The sequence below is a fragment of the Pomacea canaliculata genome, linkage group LG14, assembly GCF_003073045.1.
Source record: "Pomacea canaliculata isolate SZHN2017 linkage group LG14, ASM307304v1, whole genome shotgun sequence".
Taxonomy (NCBI): domain Eukaryota; kingdom Metazoa; phylum Mollusca; class Gastropoda; order Architaenioglossa; family Ampullariidae; genus Pomacea; species Pomacea canaliculata.
In genome coordinates, this window is record NC_037603.1 from 17,091,468 (window position 1) to 17,116,655 (window position 25,188).

Consider the following 25,188-nt stretch of genomic DNA (forward strand, 5'->3'; position numbering starts at 1 on the left):
CCGGTCGGCACGTAGGGCAGCGACAAAGGTCCTCCACTTTTGCCTGTCCTGGGCTAGACTCCCCACAGTACTCCAGCTGAGGTTTAGGGTCTTCATGTCTGCCTCCACAGTTCGGCGCCAGGTGATCTTGGGCCGACCTCGCTTGCGTTTTCCTTCTGGCGTCCAGTGTAAGGCAGTTTTTATGATGGAGTTGCTCCCGCCTCGGAGGACGTGACCAATCCAGCGCCATCGCTTCTTCAACAGGATGGTGGCCATACTCTCCTGCCCACACTGGGCAAGTAGTTCTTCGTTGGAGATTGTCCTTGGCCAGAAGATGCCCAGGATTCTTCACAGGCTTTTGGTGTGGAAGACTGACAGTTTGTTGAGGTCGCTGTCAGTCATTCGCCAGCACTCCGAGCCATACAGTAGAGTGGACATGACCACACTCTGGTAAAGTCTCAGCTTGGTATTGATGCTGTACTGTGTCGACTTCCAGATGTTTCGTAGGCTACAAAAGATGCCCCTGCCTTTGCTCAGTCTGCTCTGGATGTCACGGCCTGCTCCTCCATCTTGCGTGACCACGCTGCCCAAGTAGGTGAAGCTTTCAACCATCGGCAGGTCTTCTCCCTCTATGCTGATCGGTGTTGGATTGGTGGTGTTCAGGGTCATCACTTCTGTCTTTGTCCGGCTGATGTGCAGTCCGACCTGCTGCGCAAAAGTGTGCAGGCGAGTCGTCTTCTCCTGCATGTGCCGGTGGGTGTGTGACAGCAGGGCCAGGTCGTCGGCAAAGTCTAGGTCTTCTAAGTTCGTGGAGAGTGTCCATCGTATGCCCCTTGGTTCATCTTCCGTTGTATGGCGCGTTACCCAGTCAATGACAAGGTTAAAGAGCAGGGAAGACATCACGCAGCCCTGTCTCACTCCGGTCCCGACCTCAAAGTAGATGTCACTGTTTCCAACACAGCATGAAAAGTTCGCATAGAAGCTTTTGATCAGCAGTACAATTTCCATTGGTATTCCGTATGCTCTCAGGATGCGCCAAAGGCTCTCTCTATGGATGCTGTCAAAAGCCTTCTGGAAATCTACGAAGTTAATATAGAGCTGCCTCTGCCACTCTGTGCACTGTTCAATGATGTTGCGTAGTGCGAATATCTGGTCGGTGCATCCTCTTCTTCTACAAAAACCAGCCTGTTCTTCTCTAAGTTGTGTGTCCACTGCCTCTGAGATTCGTTGGATGATGATCTTTGTCATGATCTTGCTTGGGATGGACAGGAGAGTTATTCCTCGCCAGTTGTTGCAGTCGCTAAGGGATCCTTTCTTTGGGATTTTGACTATCACTCCTCTGGTCCAGTCATCTGGGACTTGCTTCCCTTCCCATACTGCGGTAAATAGGGGTTGCAGGATATTGGCTGCCAAATCTGGGTCTGCCTTGAATAATTCAGCATTCAGATTGTCCTTACCTGGTGCCTTTCTGTTCTTCAAGGACTTAATCGCTGTGATGATTTCCTGCTTCTCTGGTGGGGCGATGTTAACGTCGAGGTCCTCAATGGCTTCTTGTATGTCGGCTTCTTCGGAAGGTGGTGGTGGTCTGTTCAGGATCTCTCTGAAGTGTTCAGCCCAGCGTGCTTCTTGTTCTCTCTCTGTCGTTAGCAGCTTCCCTCCCTTGTCCTTGACTGGGGCATTGTTGGTGCTGTGGAATTTGCCGCTAATTGTCTTGGTGATCTTGTACAGCTTTCCTTGTTCTCCTTTTCTTGCTGCTTCTTCGGCCTCACTTGCTAGGTTGTTCAAGTAGGCACGCTTGTCTGATCTCGCCGAGCGCTTCACTTTCCGGTTCATCTCTCTGTACTGTAGTTTGAATGTCTCTTGCAGTCTTTCAGATCTGGTGCTAGCCACCTTCTTTTTAAGGTCTCTTCTTTCCTCTATCGCCTTCCACGTCTCTGGTGTTATCTATTCCTTCTTCTTAGTTCCTCTCAGTCCAAGACTCGTCTCGCTGCTTTTCTGGTACACTGTTCTCACAAGGTCCCATCTCTGGTTTATGCTTTCTGTGTCTGCCTCGCAATGGTCTGTCATGTCTGCAAGTGCCTGAAACCTGTTTTTCACTTGAAGAGTGAAGGCATTTTTCAGCTTGGGGTCCTGCAATCTTTCCACATCAAAGCGTCTGTGTGCTGCTGACTTGCGTCCTGTACTTCGCAGTTTCATTTTTATGTTTGCTACAACAAGGTGATGGTCACTTCCAACATCTCCTCCTCTTCTCACCCTGACGTCAAGCAGGGAACGTCTCTAGGAGCCGTTGATCATTAGGTGGTCGATCTGGTTACTGTCCCTACCATTGGGTGAGCACCATGTTAGCTTGTGGACGGTACGGTGAGGGAATAGTGTTCCTCCAATCACCAGGTTGTACATAGTGCATAGCTCCACTAGTCTCTCTCCGTTCTCGTTCATGCAGCCACAACCATGTCTGCCCATAGTTCTCTCTACATGGGTGTTGTCGTTCCCAACTTTGGCATTCATGTCGCCCATCACAATCAACAGGTCATGATTGGGTGCTGCACTTACTTCTGCTTGCAATTGATCGTAAAAGGTGTCCTTCGCCTCATCATCGCCATCGTTGGTTGGTGCGTAGCACTGGATCAAGGTCATGTTGCCATGTCTCCCTCTCACTCTGGCTGAAATCAGTCTGCTGTTGATCGGCTTCCACTCTATTAGGCACTTATCTGTTCCTTTCCTCAGGATTATGGCTACTCCCTCATGGTGTTGGTTGTCCTCTCTGCCAGAATACTGCACTGTCTCTCCGGTCTGGGTCTTTACTCTTCCAGAACCTGTCCATCTGCTTTCACTTACTCCAAGGATGTGTAAGTTGTAACGCCTCATCTCAGCTGTAACTTGTGCTAACTTGCCTGTTTCATACATGTTTTCATGCACTGCAGGGTGACAGTTTAGAAGTCCGTTGAAGATGTCCACAGACAGCAGCCCGCCCTCTGGCCTTGCTTGCCGCTCTAAAGACGTACTCCCACCCCTCTGTCTTCTCGTCCAGATGCGATGATGTGGGCCGGCCACTGGTCACGTGAGCTCCTGCTCGAAGGTTCCTGCTCTAGGTGTTCAGTCCAAGGCCTTTCCGCACACTGGTGCAGCAGGGTCGCGAGTTCACTCGCCGACGAGATGATGATGATGGTGCAGGGTGGACGCTCGACACGATGACGGACAGCAATGCGAACAAAGGATGTGAAGACACGGTGACACGAAGGAAGAGCGAAAAACAACAACAGATGGAAGAGTGAAGATCACGGTTTATTTTGCATACCAGTAAAAAAAACCATATACCTATGTCTTGAATTTGGAAAAAAATGTTATTTGATTTATCACTAAAGAAGGGTTTGGTGAATGTGCATAAAAAACTGATGGGTTTGGTACCTCAAACAAGGTTAAGAACCACTGATTTAGAACCTTGTGGGTCAATACTACCACAGCAACATCATCAGTGTGATATGAATTTTTTCGACATATGTGCCTTGCATCTGTCATCACACTGATCCTTCAGTCAGAGACTGTTCTACTTGAAGTGAAACTGTGACAGATTGGCGCGCATCAAGAAGTCAACGACTGCAGATTCGTGAAACGTAAAAAATGTATCATTTACATGTCCCAAAAGTGGCACACAGCAAATTTTTTATATTCTTCTTCTTCTTTCCTATACGCCCCCAGTGGAGCATAGGGCCGCAACCACACCTCGCCATCGGACCTGGTCCTGGGCATCCCTTTTCAGTTGGGACCATGTCATGCCAGCAGTCTCTGCCTCTCTGTGGACTGATCTCCACGTCTGTCTGGGTCTCCCAACCTTGTGCCTCCCCTGTGGGTTCCAGCCCAGAGCTTGTCGCGTTAAATTGTCGGCGGGCTTTCATAGAGTGTGGCCAATCCAGCCCCACTTCCGCTTCTTGATGTCTTGGCTGGCAGGGTTTTGGTTGGCTCTCTCCCACAGGTCTGCATTGGAGATCTTCTCAGGCCATCGGATGTTAAGGATGCGGCGCAGACATTTGTTGATGAATGTCTGTATCTTGTTGGTGATGGCATATGTCACCCGCCACGTCTCAGATCCATAGAGGAGGACGGACTTTACATTGGTATTATAGATGCGGATCTTGGTTGGTAGAGACAAAGCCTTGGAGTTCCAGATAGGTCTGAGGGTGTGGAATGCAAGCCCGGCTTTGTTTATTCGGCTTCTGACATCTTCATCTGAACCTCCGTCTTTGCTGCTGACTATGCTGCCAAGGTAGGTGAAACTGTCAGACTATGTAATACATTCTCCATGTAGTTGGAGTGGAGCTTCTTGATTTGTGTTGACCCGCATTACCTCCGTCTTTTTGATGTTGATGGTTAGGCCAGTCATTGCTGCTTCTTCTGCGAGCCGAGTGAGCTTTGTCTGTGCATGTTGTTGCTTGTGGGACAACAGGCTGATGTCATCCGCAAAGTCAAGATCCTCAAGCTGCCTGGCGAAGGTCCACTGAACGCCCGTGTTGCTGTTAGAGGTTGTTCTTCTCATGATCCAGTCTATGACGATCAGGAAGATTGTCGGTGAGAGCAGACAACCTTGCCTCACTCCAGTCCTCACTGCGAATTTGTTATATTGAATGGGGATAATCCCCAATGTACTGCTAGGTACATTCTTTCACTTACAGAATAACTGTCACCTAGCGAAACTAGTTACAGAATACAGACAATATTATGTCCATTATGACAACCAAAGATGATCAGCACATGTCCACCCATTTTTGAAATCTTCACTTGGAGCAAAGAGATGCACAAGACTGAATGTGCATGAACATGATCTACAATGTCCTTCACCTTGTCATGCTCACCAACAAACATGGATTGTGGGGCCGCTATTGTAGATGGTGAATGACTACTGTGTTACAGGTGTGAACTGTTGCTCATTTGTAAAGGTATGAACATTGCACCCAAACACAGATGTATTTTATGTCAGTCACTAGGGGAATAAACTGAAAATGTTGAATATTATCATCCCTTACGAGTAAAGAGAGATATAAAGATATAAAGACAAATAGACGAAAGCAATAAAAATAAAGTTTTAAAATTCAGTTGTCTTTATGTTTGTATCATTTCCGCTGTTCATCTGTTTCTCACTTATTTTTCTCTCTATTTTATGGAGAATACATTCAATTGTTGGTCCTAACCCTGACAGTATGTTCAGTTGGAAACCATTTCACTTCAGCTTTCTAACTGCCAACATCAAGTACTCGGCTGAGAAAGACGTTTCCTTGCTAGGGTTATTGCCTGTGATCTCCATCTTGCCTCAGGGTCAGGGTAGCAATTACGAAAATTTGACCGCTTGTAAAAGTTTGCACCGTGTACTCCTACCTTCCCTTGCACGGGTGAAACCATTTAAAACTGTGTGATTGACGTGCGAGTATTGAAGAGGGTTTCCCTGCAAACTTATGTTATGTTGATGTGGTTAGCAAGAGTTCAGGTTATGCCCATGTACCCGGTTCCCTGGGGCCAGTATTCACATTTCAGCTAAAACCCAGGAATACTGCAACACTGTTGCCCCTGGGTCATGATCTTAAATATGATTTGTTGTTTACGACATAGGAGGGCTGTGAGAAACCATGGTGTATTCTAATGGTAATTTTGTGTCAGCGGATGACGCTGATAGATGATAATTTTGTAAGAAAGGCACTGGAGGGGCTACCTGATTGGTAACCTGGGAGATGGGGATGAGTGTGAGTTTTTGCTTGGAGGGCCGTGAACTGTAATGTGCTGTGTCTACAGGCTTGATAACCTTCAACAATCGTTCAATTGTCCTCTAAAATCATCTTTGGAAATCGTCTTCTGAAATTGTCTCCAAAGATTGTCTTGGGAAATCGTCCTCAGAAATGATCTTCAGAGATTATCCTACAAAATTGTTCTAAGAAATTGTCTTCAGAAATTGTCAGAAACTGTCATCACATCTGTCTTCATCTGCAAACAGCAGGTGACAGACATTGCAGGCAAAACAAGGACCAGGGCTGTGCCCCCCTTTCTGTACTTCTCCTACAGGAATTATCTGCCTGTGCTTATCAGGCCTCTCTAGGCTATCTAGGTACTTCTGCCGCAGCGTTTGCCCTGGGCAGTGGTTGGGTAAAGTGCATTTGACACTGTGATGTCAGGGAGCTGTTTTGCTCTGTTTGTTGTGATTTGTGGGTGAGGTTGTCTGATTAAGCAATGTCATCAAGTCCTTTTTTGTTTTTCGTCTCTATAAATTGCTAGTTGATTAATAAACCTGCATTTTGTAATGTTCTCATTTGCATTCATATATTTCTTCACTGAGGGGTGACTGGTTTTGTTGCTAGCAATGGGCCTGTTCGAGTGCCTGTTGTGTCTGTGAGTGTGCCTGTGAGAGTGACACTTACCACCTTTCAATCTAAATTTAAGATGCATCTATTTGGAATGACGACTTCACTTTGACCTTGTCCTGACCATGAGTGTACATAACGTGTCTCTGTGTGCATGAGTGTATGTTGCAGAAGTGAGAGTGTCAGCACTATGAGCAAATAAATCCCCATTATTATCTTGCACAGGAAACACAAAACAAATGACTATAAAACATGGTCAACACTCCCATGAGGCATCACGAACACCTTTTCATTATTGCGATGGGTTTTCTTTTTTAATGCTAGGTGAGGCTGCAAAAATGTGGTTGAATCACATTAAAATATGTTAAAATTTTAAGGGATGCCTACTAAATAGTCATAGATAGATATTTACTTGTATAAGGTAGTAGTAGTGTGTCACTGCTTGAAGTTCCAGTTTCGCACAGTCCTCACGAGACAATCCAGCCAGCATACAGTAGAAGATGTGGTAATTGCGTTCATCATGTGCTTGATTGACAATGCGTGACTTCTCCAGAAGATATTGTTCAATTTTGGCTCCCTCTATGACCCCTTTTTGGTTGAAGTGAATGTCAATATATTTGCCAAATCGACTGGAATTGTCATTTCGAATGGTCTTTGCATTGCCAAATGCTGAAAAAAAAGAACACTGATAACAAATACAAATAGAATTTACAATGTTTCAAAAAAATCACCTACTTTTATTTAATAACAAATGACTATAGAGTAAATATAATCATGCTGAATTCAACTTGTGATAGTGATGCAAGTAAAATAAGTTGCCACACAAGAATTTAAAATGTCCGCACAATTACAAGTTGCAGTAATGGAGGAAAAAATGAGCATTACATTAAAAAAAAATGTACTGATCACATTGTCAATATGTAAAAATGCAATAATAAAGCATGATGGTAATAATAATAATGACTAATAATAATGCAAAACACTTGTATAGTGTGGACACTTGTATAATGTGGACACTTGTATAGTGTGTGGAATCTCAGCATGCAGCCAAGTTTGTCTCTAAGCTTCACATTATCAGGTTATGCCTATGAAATAAAATTTGCAATTCATGTGTTTGTTGTGTCCTTGCTATGATGAATGTTTATTAGCATTTTACACTGTGTCAACAACTAAGGCTACATCATGGCAAGACCCCCTGTTGGATCACCACCTTGCCGCGGTCGGGGGGGCTTGCGTGTCTCGATGACCCTAAGAGCTATGCCGACAGGAGCATCAGCTCCTAGCAGGGTCACCCATGTCGGACAGGTCGAAGGGTAGAGACCAGACAAAGAGTGGTCCACGAGTGCTGAAGTCGGAGGTGGTGGGCCGCAAGGCGCACTCTGAAATAACCACACCACCACGCAACACAGCCTATGCCACTTGGAGAAAGTAATGACAGAAATGGTGCTCGCCCTGTGAAGATCCGCCAGGCAGGTGCAGTGCCGGGCTCCGTGCCTCAAAGGAGCCCACCCTCAGCTACTGGAGGTCCCTTCAACTCATCTTGTGGAGCCAGGGGAAGAGGAAGGAAAGCGACTGGCCAGCGTACCACCAAAGCCAAGGACAACCCCAACCCTAACATCATGCATTGGAATGCAGAAGGGGTTACCAACAAGAAGACAGAACTAGAACAGTTCCTGCACCAGAACAGCATTAACATCTGCTGTATACAGGAAACACACCTATAAAAAGAAAAGCCCTTCAAGATCAGAGGGTACCAGACCTTCAGGAGTGATCGTCAGGGGAGAAAGAAAGGTGGAGTGTTGACCTTAGTCAGAAACAACATGAATGCTAGCGAAACGAAAAGATACATGGATGAGGCAGAATACATAGAAGTCAAGGTCACCATCACAAACAGCGTCCTCCATGTCATCAACTATTACTGCCCCAGTGACAAGATGCTGTCCCTTGACACTATCCAGGTTCCAGACAGCGGTTTCCTCATCGCCAGAGACTTTAACAGCCAGTCCCAGAGTTGGGGATACAACATCCTTGACAAGAGAGGAGAAGATATTGAAACTTGGCAAGACGAGAACCATCTAATCCTTGTCAACGACCCCACAGATCCACCAACCTTGTACTTGCGCCGCTGGCACACAACAACAAAACCAGACCTGGCTCTCTGCACAGACGACATCCACAAGAATTTGAGCAGAACAGTCTTAGACCAGCTGGGAGGAAGTGACCATCGCCCAGTACTCCTTACCATCACAGGAAGTACGACACCTGAACCCCCGCAGCACGCCAGATGGAATCATAAGAAGGCACAGTGGGGGCTGTTCAGAATACGAACAAATGAGCTCACGAAAGACATCAAGGTGGAAGGACTAAACATCAACAACGTCGTCAAAGATTTCAATGCCAGTATCATCAAGGCAGCCAAAGAAACTATCCCACGAGGGGTGCAAAAGGACTACACTCCGTACTGGACAGCAGAACTTCAGAGAGCCCACGATGACCTGACAAAAGCCAGAGAAGAAGCAGAAACCAACCCCAGTCAAGAAAACAACATCAAGCTGCAAGAAACAAATGCCAAACTGCTAAGAACAAAAGTAGAGTGCAAGAGAAGAAGCTGGAGAGAAAAGACAGCAGGGCTGAATATGGAGAGAGATACCACCAAGCTGTGGAGGCTGACCAAGGCACTAAATGATGAGGGTAACAAGGGACAGAAGATCACCCTTGAAGAAGATGGACAGACATTGACAGATAAGGCAGCAGCAAATGCATTTGCGCAAGCATATGCAAAGGAGAGCAGCATCACCATCCCACCGCATCTGCAAAAAGAATTCAGAAAAGAAGAGAAAGAAAGAACAACAAATGGGGACGTCCACGAGTCGATGCAGCAAGATATCACCATCCAAGAACTGAAGAATGCCATCAAACAGCTGAAGAAAAAAAATCTCCAGGTCCAGACAACATAACGAATGAGATGCTGCAACACCTTGGCAGCACAGCCCTCACTAAACTACTGGACATTTTCAACCTTAGCTGGAGAGAAGGCTGGAAGGAAGCCAGGATGATCCCTGTTCTGAAAAAAGGGAAGAACAAGTCGCGAATCTTGAGCTACCGCTCCATCAGCCTGATAAGCTGCGTCTGCAAGACCAAAGAGCGCATCATCAACCAGCGCCTGCAGTGGTACCTGGAATCTGAAAGCATCATCATCCCAGAGCAAGCAGGCTTCAGAAGATACAGAAGCACCGAAGATCAGACAACGCACCTGGCGCAGGTCATTGAGGATGCTTTCCAAGCCCAGAAGGTCACCCTAGCGGTCTTCATTGATTTGCAGAAGGCTTTCGACAAGGTCTGGAAGGATGGACTCCTGGTCAAGCTCCAGCAGCAACATGTACCAGTGGACCAAGTCCTACTTGCACAACCGAAGAGCCAGGGTGCTTGTAGACGGACATTGTGGCCGTAAGGTGCTGCTACGGCACGGAGTACCACAGGGGGAGTACTCTCGCCGACCTTGTTCATACTCTTCATCAACGACCTGGTACCAGAGCTTCCAAGGGGAGTCCAAGCAGCACTGTATGCAGATGACCTGGTCATATGGTGCTCAGAAGAGTATGCAATAACAGCAACCTAAGGGATGCAGCTTGCACTAGACAAAGTGGCAGCCTGGGCAGACAACTGGTGCGTTACCATCAACCGTGACAAAACAACAGCCACTCTTTTCTCTCTCTCTCCAAGCGCAAGCTGGCAGACTAAAGTTGGGAGACGCTCCACTGACACTTGAAGACCAGCAGACGTACCTGGCAGTCACTTTTGACAAAAGATTGACATGGACGCAGAAGCAAAAGCCAGAAGAAAGCTGAACATCATGAGAAAGCTGGCAGGAACATACTGGGGCGCCAACGAAAAGATCCTGAAGACCGTGTACCAAGGTACTGTAAGACCACACCTAGAGTACGGATCAAGCACCTGGATGACAGCAGCCAAGTCACACCTTCAGACTTTGGACAAGGTGCAGAACCAAGCACTGAGAGTCATAACAGGCGCCATGAGATCTACGCCAATAGACAAGATGGAGCAGATAACAGGCATACCCCCATTAAACAAGAGAAGGGAATGCAAAGCACTCGTGCAGGCCACCAAGTACAGGCACAGTGAAGACCACCTGATGAGTGCCAGACAGAAACAACTGTCCTCGGGAAGGCTGAAAAGATCCAACTTTGTGCGAGAGACGCAGGCACTACACAGAAAATATCAAACAAAGCTTCCTGCACAGGTCCAGGTACCGACTCTCTCCCTCGATCCTCCTCCTTGGAAAGACAGAACAGGGAACATCACCATCTGCACCACAGTTCTTCACCTCACAACAAAGGATGAGCATAGCGACATGAGCAAGAGAGCCCTGACGCTAGCCATGCTAGAAGAAAGGTACCCCCAGGAATCATGGATAAGGGCCTACACAGACGGGTCAGCCACAGACGCTATCCAGAGGCGTGTACATCCAGTTCCCAAATGGACAGTGGCAGGCAGCAGCAATACCAACTGGCCTCCACTGTACAAACTATAGAGCAGAAGTAGAAGCCCTGGTCCACGCAGCAAACATCATCAGCAGCAGAGCAGACCAAGACAGCCAGGTCATCTTCCTGACCGATGCTCTGTCAGTCAACAACAACAAACTGCCAGACCTGGAAGCTGCGCTGCTAAACATCAAGTGCCTCAGAACAGCTCTACAGTGGATCCCATCACACTGCGGGATAGATGGGAATGAGGAAGCTGACAGGATGGCTAAGTTGGGTGCAGAGGATGAGCAAAAAGACAATGCAGTCAACATATCAGAGATGAAAACCATCATTAAGTCTCTGTACAGGCCACAGAAACCACTGGACAGTTACCATCAGCTGTCCAGACCGGACCAGGTCGCTATCTTCTGCCTCAGGACCGGGCACAACAGGCTGCTTCACCACCTACACAGGAAGTTACACCTCGTGCCGTCCCCGAGATGCCCATGTGAAGAAGCAGACCAGACTGTAGAACACATCCTACAGGACTGTAGGAACCTCCGTACCCTGAGGGAAGAGACCTGGCCACAGTCGGAGACCCTGCACAACAAGCTGTACGGGCCAGTGGAGACTCTACAGAAGACCACTAGTTTCATCTCAAGAGCTGGTCTCCAAGTGTAATCAGGCGAACGACCAAAAAAAAAAATTATGGCAAGAAAAGGTAGAGAGACAAAGGTTAGGAAACAAAAGCCCTAGGTGATACAGTAATGTCCCACTAACATAAGAAATACATATATTTTGTATATCCCTGCTGCAGTCCCGTTAAAAGGGTAACTATCTTCAAATGACCACGGAGGTCCTCGCTGCATTTGTTATACGCAATGGAATTCAGTAGCTGCTTTAAATTCTCATACATCTCTTTTATGTGGACAAGTGTTACTGGAATAGATGGAAGACAGGGTCCATTGTGACAAAAGAATAGCTTTAAGACTTAGTTTCGAAAAGTCCAGAAAAAGTCATCTTTGTTTTCTTTGTTTAGGTCCATCCCATTGGCAGCAATCTTTACATTTTTAAGCAGGATAGGACTCTACTATCAGATTTAAGAATTTTATGTCCTCATAACTGTTATCTCTTGGTTTCTTTGGCTTGTTGGGTTTTTGGCCTTCACCACTCCTTTATACACTTTACCCACTCTTTTACATTATTGTGTACTTCTTGCATTGGTTTTTAAGAGTGTAATGGTTATATTGCTTGAGGGGGGGTTTGTCCCTAAACTTTTTAAGGTAAGATTACTTTTTGTTGATATAGCCTTAGTTGCTGGCACAGCGTTAAACACTGCTGTAACTCAAACAGGACAATTGTATCTCTTTCACTTAGGCCATCTATATAGGCTGTATAGAACTCATCATTCATGCTTGTGTGCCTATTGCTGTCTAAGACAGCATAGGACAAAGTTTCCCAAGATTGCACATGCAGCAATTCTGAAGGACTGGACTGACATGCACTGCCATGGTCAATTCTGCATCAACGTCCCATCAAAGATCATGCACAATATTGAAGAACAGAAAGGAGGCACCTCCCACTTGCAAGCTGTTGATACCAATCAGTTCATGCCTAATTTACAGTGTTACTGAGAAACAAGGTAATAGAGATCTTGATTTAAGACCAAGAACAGCGAAGGTATAAAGAACATCCTTTTTAGGTAAGAAAATTCTGGAGGTCTGAAGAACCACATCTGAGAAAAGGAACACTTGCATGAAGCATCTGATCTAGATCTACTGGCCTTAACCCATCATAGGTCTCTTGAAAGTATTATTTTGGTGGATTTGCACTTCTTTTCTTCTGATGTTTTGAGAGCAACTTTTGGATACATAATTTTTATTTCATATGGCCTTCTATAGACAAAAATGTTGCATGTTATGTTGTATGCGCCTGTGTATGTCTGCCTTTGTCTTTTTTTCCTATAAAGCACAATGAGCTTGACCACAGAACCGGAATATGGTACTGTGTAAGTTCACTTTATTAAAAGCAATGACATTTTAACTTTACAAATTGTTACAAAAAAAAAAACTGGATCACTCCCACGGTCAAAAACATTTTCTGAGTTAATATCTTCCAAAAATCATTTCATGAAATAACAAAAATGAGTAAAAAAAATTTATTTGGTACCTTCCATTATAGGGTTAGCTTCAAGAATCTGCTGCTCAATCCATGAGTGCTGGCCACTAACAGCAGCCATAAACTGTAAGATCAGTTTTGTGCTCTCTGTCTTGCCTGCTCCAGACTCACCACTGTGCAACAAGAAAAAAAAAATGTCCTTGTCATTAGTGACAACAATTCTGACATTCAGTAAATCTGATATGCAAAGTGACATCAATATTTTTCTGGTAAACTAGAAACATAAAACAGTTAGAAAAATGTTCAAGGTTTGCACAGAATGAGGAAGAAAAACTAACCCACATGAGCTGATAAAAAATATTATTTCTTAAATAGGAATAAAACCAGAAGTTAACCACCCCCTCTTATCTTTGATATTAAAACATAAAGAATACCTTGTTTTAAAAAACACACATTCAAATGTAATAAAATCATTAAAACAAAAATGTCAAGTTACATGGAATGTACGCTTAGTATTTAACCCTTAGAGCTGGGGAACCTCAGGGAAGGCGATTTTCGTTACTTTTATTGCAAAGTTTAAGTTTCTCCTTTCCAAAAATGCATAGGTTTCTTAGTCTAATGTTTACCTGAAAGCAGCAACAATAAAAAACAAACTTTCCCCACTGTCATCTTCACAGTCTTCAGTTATTAGCCATTTCTTGGAGTACTTATACTTTTGTGTCGTGCTCAGAGAGGTTAACACTCATAACAACTGTAAGATATCTGATGTCAACAGGTGTAATTGGTGAAAGATACTCAAATACTACATAATATATCACATCCCATAGTCTATTTGTAAGAAAAAGGTTTCCTTAGTTTTATAATAAATATTTTATTTTGCATTCATATTCATATTTACATGCATTATCACTCTCACAGCATTTCTTTATTATTTTTTAAATTTAAATTTTAAATTTAAGTTTTATTTAACCCTCTTAGCACGATGGGCCACATTCATGGCTTTGTTGGGACGCACGGGGAAGGCAATTTTTATTACTTTTGTCGAAAATGTTCAATTTTCTCATTCCCAAAAATGTATAGGTTTCTCAGTCTAATGTTTACCTCAGAGCAGCAATAATAAAAAACAAACTTCACCCACTGTTGTCTTCACAGTCTTCAGTTATAAGCCAGTCATTGTAATGTCTTATTTTTGTCATTCTAAGGGGGTTAACTTCTGGCTTTACCATGGCTCCAATAACATGTTACACAAAGCAAGCATGCTACAATGCATCTAAAATGATTAAAATCTATGCTGTGTTTACCTTACAATATCTAGTACTCATAACAAACTATGCATCATAAATGCATGTAAACAATGACATGCAATGGTGCACCTTTATGGATATGCAACCTGTCAACAACCAGTAAAACAAATACAAATCACTTGTACAGGCCAATTTTAACACGTTAAATTAACCAAACCTCCACTTTACCATTTAATGATACGTATGTTACTTATGACATTCAAACTGAAGCAAAATCTATCTTATAGTGATTCTCTCATCCATCACATTGGTTGGTGGTTTCAGTTTCACACCATGCCAGCTATATCATGACAACAGAGTGTCACATTTTTACATATTTTTTAAATGGTAAGAAATAAGACTTCCAGATAATATAGTAATAAAACCACTAAATAAGCAATACGATCTAAGCCTCCAAACATGCCATTATTAAAACAAAGGTTTGCAATTAAATTAAAATTGCAAATCAGATGGTAGAGTTTTGCAAGCAGTCATGAACAATGAAAACAATGAGCTAGCTGTAAAAAAAAAAAACTACTGTTAAATGCTCTGGATGCCAGAACAAGCAATTAAAACATGTAAAACAATAAAGTGATCTAGGCACCAAGGACATATTGATGATGGTCTGCCTCATAAGAGGTGGGACTTCATAGCACAGATGTTTCCCTTCCTACGTCTACTTAGTACTATCTTCTCCCACCACTCAGAAAAGCCAGGAGCGTGGCCAGAAAGACTGGAAAGGATTGCATGTAACTGATGCAGGGACTGAACATAGGCCATGAAGATAGATGACACAAGTGACTTCAACTGACCAGGAGACTGGCAATAGCCTTGGGGTCAGATACACAGAACTCCACTAGCATGCTTGTTGGCTAAATCAAGCAGTTTAACAACTTTATAAATCTGCAAGGGCAATTACAAGTAAGATTTATAGGTGTTCATGATCTAGCAATATACAGCTGAGGTGTGTTCAGTGTCTATCTATTCCTCTTCGTGCATCAGGTTGCACATAAGGCCTCAACCAGAGTCCGCCACCGATGTCGATCGGCTGAAACCCGCTCTAGGTGACCCCATGTCCAGCCCTTTCCCTTCATCTCCCTTTCCACTGTTCTTCTCCAAGTTTCCTTTGGGCAGCCTCGTTTTCTTCGGCCGTCTGGAGTCCATCGTAGGCCGACTCTGGAGAGGTCTGCTGTCTGCTGGCGGAGCACATGTCCAATCCATCGCCAACGCCTTCGTTGAACCTGCGTGGTGATGGACTCGGTTTCAGTTCTTCGGTGGAGTTCTTCGTTGGTGATGGTGTTTGGCCAAAAGATGTTAAGTATGCGCCTGAGGCATTTGTTTTGGAAGACATCAAGCTTGTTACTGATGGTTTTGGTCATCTTCCAAGATTCTGATCCGTAAAGGAGGGTGCTGATCACATTTGACTTGAAGATTCTCAGCTTGATCTTCTGGCTGATGTTTTTTGCCTTCCATGTGCTCCTGAGTGAGGCGAAGGCCTGGCTGGCTTTCGCCAGTCGGGCTCGAATCTCCACCTCCGCATCCCCGGTGTTTGACATTTTGGACCCAAGATAGGAGAAACTGTCAACTTCCTCAATCTCTTCTCCATTTAGTTTGATGCTGTCTTGGACTCTGGCGTTCACTCTCATACTTTTCGTTTTCTTTGTGCTGACCTTCAAGCCAAGGTTTCCAGCTGTTTCTGAGAAGGCCTTTGTTTTTTCCTGCATGTCTTGGTGGCGGTGTGACAGCAGGGCAATGTCATCAGCAAAGTCTAAGTCTTCCAGCGTTGTTGTTGCTGTCATAGTCATGGTCCATCTGATCCCTCTCCTCTCACTGTCGGTGGAAGTCTTCATGATCCAGTCCATGGCCAGGATGAAGAGGAACAGCGACAGAATGCAGCCCTGCTTCACCCCGGTACTGACGTTGAAGGGGTCTGTGAGCTCCGTGTCACAGACAACCTGGGATTTGAAATCGCTGTACAGCATTGCAACGACCTGAACAAGTTTTGCAGGGACTCCGTAATGCCTCAGGATCTTCCATAAGGACTCACGGTGGATGCTGTCAAAAGCCTTCTCCAGGTCGATGAAATTGATGTACAGCGGTGTGTTCCATTCGTTGCTCTGCTCCAGAATCTGTCGCAGAATGAAGATGTGTTCGGAGCAGGATCGCCCAGGGCGAAATCCTGCTTGCTGTGGTCGGAGGTCTTTCTCAAGAGTTGCCGTCAGTCTTGACAAAACAATCTTGCTGAAGACCTTGCTGGTGAGGGAAAGAAGTGTTATGCCCCTCCAATTATTGCAGTCTCCAAGATCTCCTTTCTTGGGTAACTTGAAGATGAGCCCTGTCTTCCACGCAACAGGGAGCTGCCCTGATTCCCAAATTTGCCTGAAGATTTCAGTCAGCTTGGGAGCTGTCACATTCACATCTGCTTTCAACATCTCTGCTGTTAAGAGGCGACTAAGGTGGACACCTCACCTAGAGGTAAATTAGGTTGTGGTAGGGCTAACAACCCCACCATGTAAAAAATATCATGTTACAGAAACTAAAATCAGAGAACTCGTCACAGATGGCGAAGGTAATGAAGCACACCAGGAGACTGGACTAATGACGGACGACAGCCAAACCCGAAATAATAGGAAGGTTCTTCATAGGTCATGCATACATGGCAGATAAACTAGAAACATGAATTTCTTGCTATATGTGTAAAGCTAATAATTTCAAATAACCAGTAGAATTTATTGTGTATGGCATATGAAATAAATGAGTAGCAGTGACATACCTGTACACAGGAATGCATATATGCAGCCAGACCACAAGAGAACTAGTATGCCAATACATAATCAAAAATAGTAAGGATATGGGATGCCTTTCTAAGGATTTGTTGAAGACTGCCAAGTCTTCCTTGCTTCTGGTGATCTTGGAACAGATTCCACAAGCGAGACAAGGCTATTCCCAGCACATTGCTAGTTTTAGCCAAGGTGCATGAGACACAGTTTAAGTAAACAGACTTCTATTTTTAGTCCCCATAACCTCAAAAAAAGGTCCTTTAAGTACCTTTAAATCCCTTTAAAGGCACCTAGCAATGTCAGCACCAATCTAAGCATTGTATTCATAGCATATATGAGCATTACATGCTCCAAACGCAAAGTAGATATTTTCTAGATACAAGTGTCAGTAAATCTAGCCATTTTATTACTGCTGACTCCCAGTGGAAAAGGCCAGATTCTAAACCAAAATATCACTGTTATAAAATGTACTCATGTAATTTTTACTTAAAAATGTTATCAGTATCAATCCTTACCAAAAAAAAAAAAAAAAGAAAAAGAAAAACAGTGTGCCATTGCTCACATGAATATACGCAATTTATAGTTTTGGAATAGCTTACTTCATCAAAAAACATACTTATTAATATTTGGAGCCAGTCAAGATTAAGAGTTGTAAACATAAATTGAGAAGTATTCAAAATTGTGTTTACTCATTAGGATTAGGTTCTTACAGTTACAAAATGAACTTAAAAGTTAGAGTGTCAGCAAACCAGATAAATGGCAAAACAGGCAGTTCTGTAGCTGGACACTGATGGTTCTAATTATGCTTTTTTAAAAATGGTAAAAGGGCTATTTAGGGAGAGTTGGTGAAATAAGAATACAGACAAAAGGGCTGGTAAAAGAAAAAAAAAACAGCAGAAGAGAAAGGGGTGGGTCAGCTGTCACCAAGCCAGAGAGAGGTTGGGTGCTCCAGCATGAGAAGCAGGGTCCATGGGGACAAGTATACAAGAAATATAAGTCTTAGTAAACAAATAACACAATGGGATATGCTTATGCACTTGGTTGCTATTTCCATCTAAAATAGTATGTACCTCCAAAAAATATTTGAAAATAATACATCTGATGCTCCATTAGACACTGATAATGCCCCAACCTATCCTGCAGCCCATTATTTGAAGAGAGGCATTAGTGTATATGCCTATAACTTTGATGGTACTATTTCAAATATTTTTGAAATGACTTTCAGAAGCTGATAGAAGCACAAGCTTGAATTAATGAAGCAGGACAGAAACCCCTACATACCCAGTTCCACAAACTATTACTTCAGGCTGGCTTCTTAAGATCTATACTGAGTGCAAAATTACTTTTCAGTGAGTGTGTTTAATTCCTTGTGAAATTTCTAAAACCTGAAAAAATGACCAGTTTGCAAGGTATAAGCCTCTGAATGTTAAAGTTCCCACTTCAGAAAGTGGCCATGACCTCATTTCCTATGATATCACAAAAATAGGCTCACTAATTGGGTATCAGACAAGATCAATTTGATCACTGCTCCTTTTTTCTCTATGGTCCCATTATCTGAAATGCCTTGCCCTAGTACTTTGCACAGGCCACATTAATGGCTTTCATAGTTGTCTTAAGAACCTATGAATTTCTTCAGAGGCTGGTAGTCTCCTACTTTACTAGCTACTTTTCCTTCCCACCCCACCTCCTCACTATTTTTTTTTTTTGTATTTTGTAGGCTATTAATGTATTTGTTATTTATACTATTTTTAACAGTGTTTATTGTCAGTGCTCTTTGACTTAAAAACTTGGTCTGCTTGAACATTGCCTGGGATACCAGCATGGCCAAAAGCCCAAATAAAAACAATGTCCTTGATATGGCCACCAGAGGGTGGTCAAAATCCTTGGAGAGCAGAAAGAGAGTCTGAAATAATCAAACAGTTGTGCTCTTAAGAACGGTGAACATGCTGCAAGGCTAGCAAGATGGCGTGAAAATAGAACAGATATCTGGGCTGAAGCAGTCTGTTGCGGTTGGCAGGATAGAACTAATGCCGCAGCAACAGGGCCACCACCTGGGACTTTGGAGCCATCTGTAAAGATAAAACAGAATCCAGGGTAGTCAGAAAGAAGTTCATGAAAGTGTTGGAGAAAAATGTTCGCTAGTGTACCCTTTTTTTAAAGGTTGTAAGATCAAGATGAATCTCTGGAACAGGAAGGGTCCAAGGAGGGGCAGGTAGTAGAGGGAGAGGCTCTACCTGCTGAATATCTACTTTGGCAGCTTGTAGGTGAGGTGCAGCAGAGTAATAATGGCTTTTGCTCCTTGGTGTGAATGGCATATAGGGCAGTACACTGTGGTCCAAAAACAGAATGGTACACAGTTTCCAGGTTGACCTTTTAAACGACAGACATAGGATGGCATGAGTTTCAGATGGCAGAGAGAAAGTGGAGGCTCACCAGCTTCAGATTACAAACTTTGTATAGAAGTGGTTCAGGGGGTGGGGGGAATTGGTGTTTTACGCCGTGCCAGCAACTGAGGCTATATTACGGCAAGGTAGCCAGCCCTGTAAACAGATGCCACATGCAGAGAAAGAACAGCGTGCCCGAGACGAGAAATGAACTCTGGGCAGCCAACCTTCACTGTATTGGTGACAGGCGCTAACCGCTGCGCCACCGGACCGCTAAGTGGTGCAGAAGGAACCCAAACAGATGCGGAACTCTTGGTGGTGAATAGGATCGAGAATTTTGACGTAGGACTCTTGAGCTGAGCCATAGATGATGGAGCTATAGTCTAGCTTGGAGCAGACCAGGGCACAATACAGATGAAGCAGGAGTGTGCAGTCCACCTCACCAGCCTATCAAGACAGCCTGAAACCTTCCTCATGGCCGCCCACACCGCTTGGGAAGTGGTGCGGGAGGACAGTGAGGACACAAAACTCTGCCACGCAAGTTTTCTTGCCTGTTTAAAAAAATAACGAGCATGAACTCTACTACGTTTAAAACTTATCACGTTTTCAGGAGTGGGTTGGCGGAAGGCAAGGCGCTGGGCCTTCTTCCAAACATGCTGGGCCTTCTTCTAAGCACGTTGGGCCTTCTTCCAAGCACGCTGGGCCACCCTACACTCCTCTGTAAACCAAGGCACATGTGGACGGCTATTACGATGCCTTTGTGCAGGAATCGTCTCTGAGGCAATTTCATTTAAAACCAAGCTGAAGAGCTTAGCAGGATGTAATGTGGGATCATTGTCAATGTCTTTTACTTCGAAATTAAAACTAGAACTTTGAAAGAGGCGGGTGGAGCAGAGGGTCTGATAGGCAGGCCAATATGCCTTAGTCAGATTCCACACACCGTTATAAAGATTATCGTCCTGCTCCACACTGGTTAAAAATTGTAAAATGATAGGAAAGTGATCGCTGCCGCACAGGTCGTCATGTACAGCCCAGTTCAAATCTAATAAAAGGGATGGGCTGACCACTGATAAATCGACTGACACTGTGGTACTATGAGGATGGCAAAAGGTGTTAGAACCGTCGTTCAAAAGGCAGAGATCACTTTCCATAAAAAATGATCCCAACAACTCTCCTCTGGTGTCAGTCGAGGCCCTGCCCCACAAGGGTTGGTGCCCGTTAAAGTCCCCCAAAAGAAGGACGGAAGCAGGAAGTTGGGTCAAATCCTCTCAAGGTCCTGTTGGGATATCTGAGCAGAAGGAGGAAGATAGACACAAAAAAATAGTGATATTGTCCAGGGTAACCTGGGCGGCAACAACCTGAAGAAGTGGGAAGTGTTATCTGACTAAATAAAAGGTGGGAGTGAATGAGAAGAGCAGTCCCACCTGAAGGGACATCAGTCTAAGAATTCTAATGTAAAACTCAAAAGCCTTTGAAGGAAAAAGAGGTAGAAAGTAGGAGAAGGGTCTCCTGTAGTGCTATAATATCAGAAGAGAAAGGATATGCTAGACATCAAAGTTCTTCAAAGTTGGCTTGAATCCCTCGACAGTTCCATTGAAGCAAAGCGGTTAGGATTGATGGTGCTGCTAATCGCTACCTTCACAGTTCTTATATTGGTTTCAACATTATAGTTAAGCACTGTTTCAACTGTTACTGACAAATGGGGTAAAAAAAGTAGTTTGTGGCTGCCAGTTGCTCTTGACCTTACATTCTGTTGTGATTGTGTTGTCTATACTAGTATGTACAGATCTTAAACCTGCATCACTATATAACTGTAACTAACCATACTGTATCAACAAACATGTGCCTTGATGACATCCATCACTTTTTCAAAGTTACATTTGATTCATCTGGTACTTGTGTTGTTCATCTTGACAATTCTTCGTTCATTTTTTTTCATGCTGTGAGCACATGTATTGAATTAGGTGATACAAATATAAATGTAGTTTCTTGGGTAATATCCTATGCTGAACTTCCCATATAGTCAAAGCTTTATCTCAAACATATATCCCTGTAGTAATATGGTCTGGAAAATAGTATAGTACTAAAAAATAACACTTACATTGCTCAGTCTAAAAGGGCACCAAGCTCATGTGCTTCACAAAAAAGAATGACACAAAAGATACTAAACTGGGAATTAAAAGAGGAAAGTTATGTGAAATGAAAGGACAATAAATGGCCACAGCCTGGTATTGCTTTTTCACAGTTCAAGATGACTGATTTTAGTGGTTTAGATAAGTATTCCATAAAAGCACCGATGTCATCGGTGACATTACGAATTTACCTATGCATTCAGTATATTGTTTACTCCAAACTGAAACAAGAAAAGTGTTCATATAAAGTACAATTGGTAGTCCCCATACCTAAGCCAGGAAAACAGCCACTACACCTGCAGAAAATGCAGACTTCAAACAGGATATCCAACAGTTTCAGTAGGATTTTTATATGGCAGGATGAGGAAGCCCTATCACTCACAAACACATAAAAGACACAGCAAAAAAGAAAAAGCCTGTATCCATACTGATGCTGATGTAACTTTTGTGAAATTGTCTCCCATATTTCATAGTCCCGATTAAAGTTATATCACTATTAAAGGCAGAATGTATCGTGGTTATTAAAACAGACCATGAACAGATGAATGTCATCTTTTTAAAAAGTATCAACTAAGATTATTAGCACCCAAATTTGCTGAAAAATAATTTTTAGAGGAATTTAAAAGGAAATCCAGACAGCGAGAACACACACATACATGCACTCACCTGATGATTATACACTGGTCATGCTGGTACCGCTGCATGTTGTGATATGAATTGTCAGCAATAGCAAAGATGTGTGGTGGCAGCTCTCCAATTTTTCTGTCTCTATACAGCTGAATCTGTTCAGTTGTGTAGATAGGAAGGATCTCATAAGGATTGACAGCCACAAGTATAGATCCTGTGAAGGTCTGAGGAAAAAAGTATAATCATATTAGGTTATTTTGTAAAACAATACTTTGTTGCTGTGCTAAAAGAGTAAAAAGAAAAAGTAAAATTATTAGCAAGATGTAGTTTTAATATTTTAAAGCCAGCTATAATCTTAATGGTTCAAATGCATTTTTTGTCCAATACAAATTTGTCATCAAAATAATATTTCATATTGATTCCTACACTGACCTATGCATTTGAGGGAGATGTCACACTTATGTGGTGTAATAATAATAATAAGGATTTATATAGCATCTTTCCAAAGATTTGCTTATAGTGCTTTACATAAATTATAAATAGACAAAATCATCAACAACCAAGCACACTTATTTGCATATAACAGACACACTTGCGTCTACAACATACACTACTCATATACAAAGGAAATTACAGACATGCACACTCATGGTCAGGAGAGTGTCACATTAATAGTCATCATTAATAATAATAAAAAATGCAAAATTTATAAAGTGCATGCTTACACTCCTAAGGAGAATGCTCTTAGCACTTAAGAACAAGAATGAAACATGAGCAGCATACGAGGGAAAACAAACAAATAACATATGAACTATAAAAGAATAAACAACAGTACTAACAAAGAACAAAATCAAATATAGAAAACATTAAGAGAAACTAAAGAACAAGAACAAGAGCTGAGAGTAACATGGTATTGCAAAAGGAAGAGTGAGAAAAAAAGACTAACATTATGGGAAAGGATGTTAGGAGTAATGTTTATGGAAGAAGTGGGTTTTCAGTGCACGTTTAAAGAATTCAATAGTGAGTAGGTGAAAAGATGTGTCTAAAGTTTAGGTAAGACAATCTGAGTGACAAAGGCTGATGGGTAATCCGTTCCAAGTTATTGGGGCTTGCCAGAGAAAGACCTCTGTCCATGTATCTTTTAGTTAGTGGAACTCAAAAAAGCTTGGCATCAGAAAATGAGCGAAGAAGTCATGCGGGTATATAAATGGGAGTCAGTTTGGAGAGGAACTGAGGACCAGTGCCAGAAATGGCAAAGTCAAAGTGGACAGTTTGTAGACTATACGATCCATGACTGGCAGCCAGTAAAGAAAATGTATGATAGATAATATATGTTCATATCTAGATGGTCTGTAGGTGAGGCGAACAGCAGTATTCTTGATCATTTGAAGTCCAGAAGATTCTTGGGAATTCCAGCTAAAAGAGAATTCCAATAGTCCATCCTTGACAGTATTTCTGCAGACATGAGAAATATGCTGATGAAAAGTCAAACTCTGATTGAGAATAACACCCAAGCTGCGGACAGAGGTGGAAAATAGAAGAACTTTATTGAATAGGCCATCAGCCCGTTTCAAAGAAAACATTTGTTTGTGTTTATGTTTAATGCCATCCCAGCAACTAGGGCTATATCACAGCAACAAAAGATAATCTTAGCATAACAAAAGGTAATCTTAACTTAACAAGCTTAGGGGAAAAAACCTCCCGAGTGATATGACCATAACATTCTATTTTAAAAAGTCAACACAAGAAATCAACAATATGTAAAAAAGTGGGTCAAGTGTAAAAAGGGTGGTGAAGCCCAGAAAGGCCACCAACAAACCAAAAATCAAGAGAAAACAATTACCAGGATATAAAATTTCTTAAATTTGATGGTAAAGTCATAAGCTCCTTAAAAATGTAAAGACTGCTGCCAATAGGATGGACCTAGACAAAGAAAACAAAGAATTTTCTGTAAAAAACTGCAGACAAATAGTCTGGAGCTTAGGGCAAACAATCATAATATGTACCACACTAAAACTTCCCCTTTAGCATGGACAAACAGGTGGTGGTTCACCTCATAAGAGGTGTCCTTGTGTGGCATAGGTGTGTCCTAACTTTAATATAGCAAGGACCACCTCCTCCTGCCTCACAGTATGGCACGAAAGTAGGCAGTCGGAAAGACAGGGATTTGTTTGTTTGTGTTTAATGCCTTGCCAGCAACTAAGATTATATCACAGCAACAAAAGGTAATTTTGACAAATTTATGGAAAAAAACCTCCTGAGTGATATAATTCTAACATTCTTTAAAAAGTCAACACAAGAAATCAACAATATGTAAAAGAGTGGGTCAAGTGTAAAAAGGTGAGGTGAAGCCCAAAAAGGCCACCAACAAACCAAAAATCTAGAGAAAACAATTACCAGGATATAAAATTTCTTAAATTTGATGGTAAAGTCATATGCTCCTTAAAAATGTAAAGACTGCTGCCAATGGGACGGACCTGAACAAAGAAAACAAAGAATTTTCTGTAAAAAAACTGTCGACGGATAGTCTGGAGCTCAGGACAAACGATCATAATATGTACCACACTAAAACTCCTCTACACCGTGGACAAACTGGTGGTGGTTTGCCTTGTAAGAGGAGTTCTTGCGTGGCACAGGTGTGTCCTAACTTTAATCTAGCAAGGACTACCTCCTCCCACCTCACAGGATGGCACGAAGGTAGGTGGTCAGAAAGACAGGGAAGAGTGGCATATAATTTATTTTGGCCTTGAGTGTCTCAGTGGCATTGCCATATAGACTGAACGTAGGCTGAAAAGAAAGGTTTACAGTCTGATGATACCAGCAACTGTAATTTGCCAGGGGACTGACATGCAGCCTTGGCAGCCTGGTCTGCTCGAACACTTACTGAGATACCTGCATGGCCAGGAGCTAAAATAAAAACAATGTTATTGTTTCGCTGAATGAGTGCTGCATGAATTTTTACGAAACTGAACCAAAAGAGGGGGGTCATAATCGTTGGAAAGAAGAGTTTGGAGGGCAGAAAGAGAGTCTGAAATAATAACAAAAATAGTGCTCCGA

General features: G+C 42.9%; 2 protein-coding genes across 4 annotated transcripts in view; both read right to left on the bottom strand.

Moving 5' to 3' along the window:
* The window catches only part of LOC112554850 (myosin-VIIa-like), a 183,678-nt gene that overhangs the window by 144,685 nt on the left and 13,805 nt on the right, over positions 1–25,188 (bottom strand). For all 3 annotated transcript variants that reach the window (XR_003097330.1, XM_025222903.1, XM_025222905.1), the window contains exons 4-6: positions 22,171–22,355; positions 12,977–13,098; positions 6,736–6,992 (exon numbers count right to left, since the gene is read on the bottom strand). Coding sequence is in view for 2 of the 3 variants with exons in the window: in XM_025222903.1 (XP_025078688.1) it covers positions 6,736–6,992; positions 12,977–13,098; positions 22,171–22,355 (564 nt within the window). In the remaining variant the exon portion in view is untranslated. The remainder of the gene's footprint in view (positions 1–6,735; positions 6,993–12,976; positions 13,099–22,170; positions 22,356–25,188) is intronic.
* Positions 1,227–3,718, bottom strand: LOC112554851 (craniofacial development protein 2-like). Its single transcript, XM_025222906.1, has one exon. It carries the CDS (start codon positions 2,884–2,886, stop codon positions 2,257–2,259), a length of 630 nt encoding a protein of 209 aa, XP_025078691.1. The 5' UTR covers positions 2,887–3,718; the 3' UTR covers positions 1,227–2,256.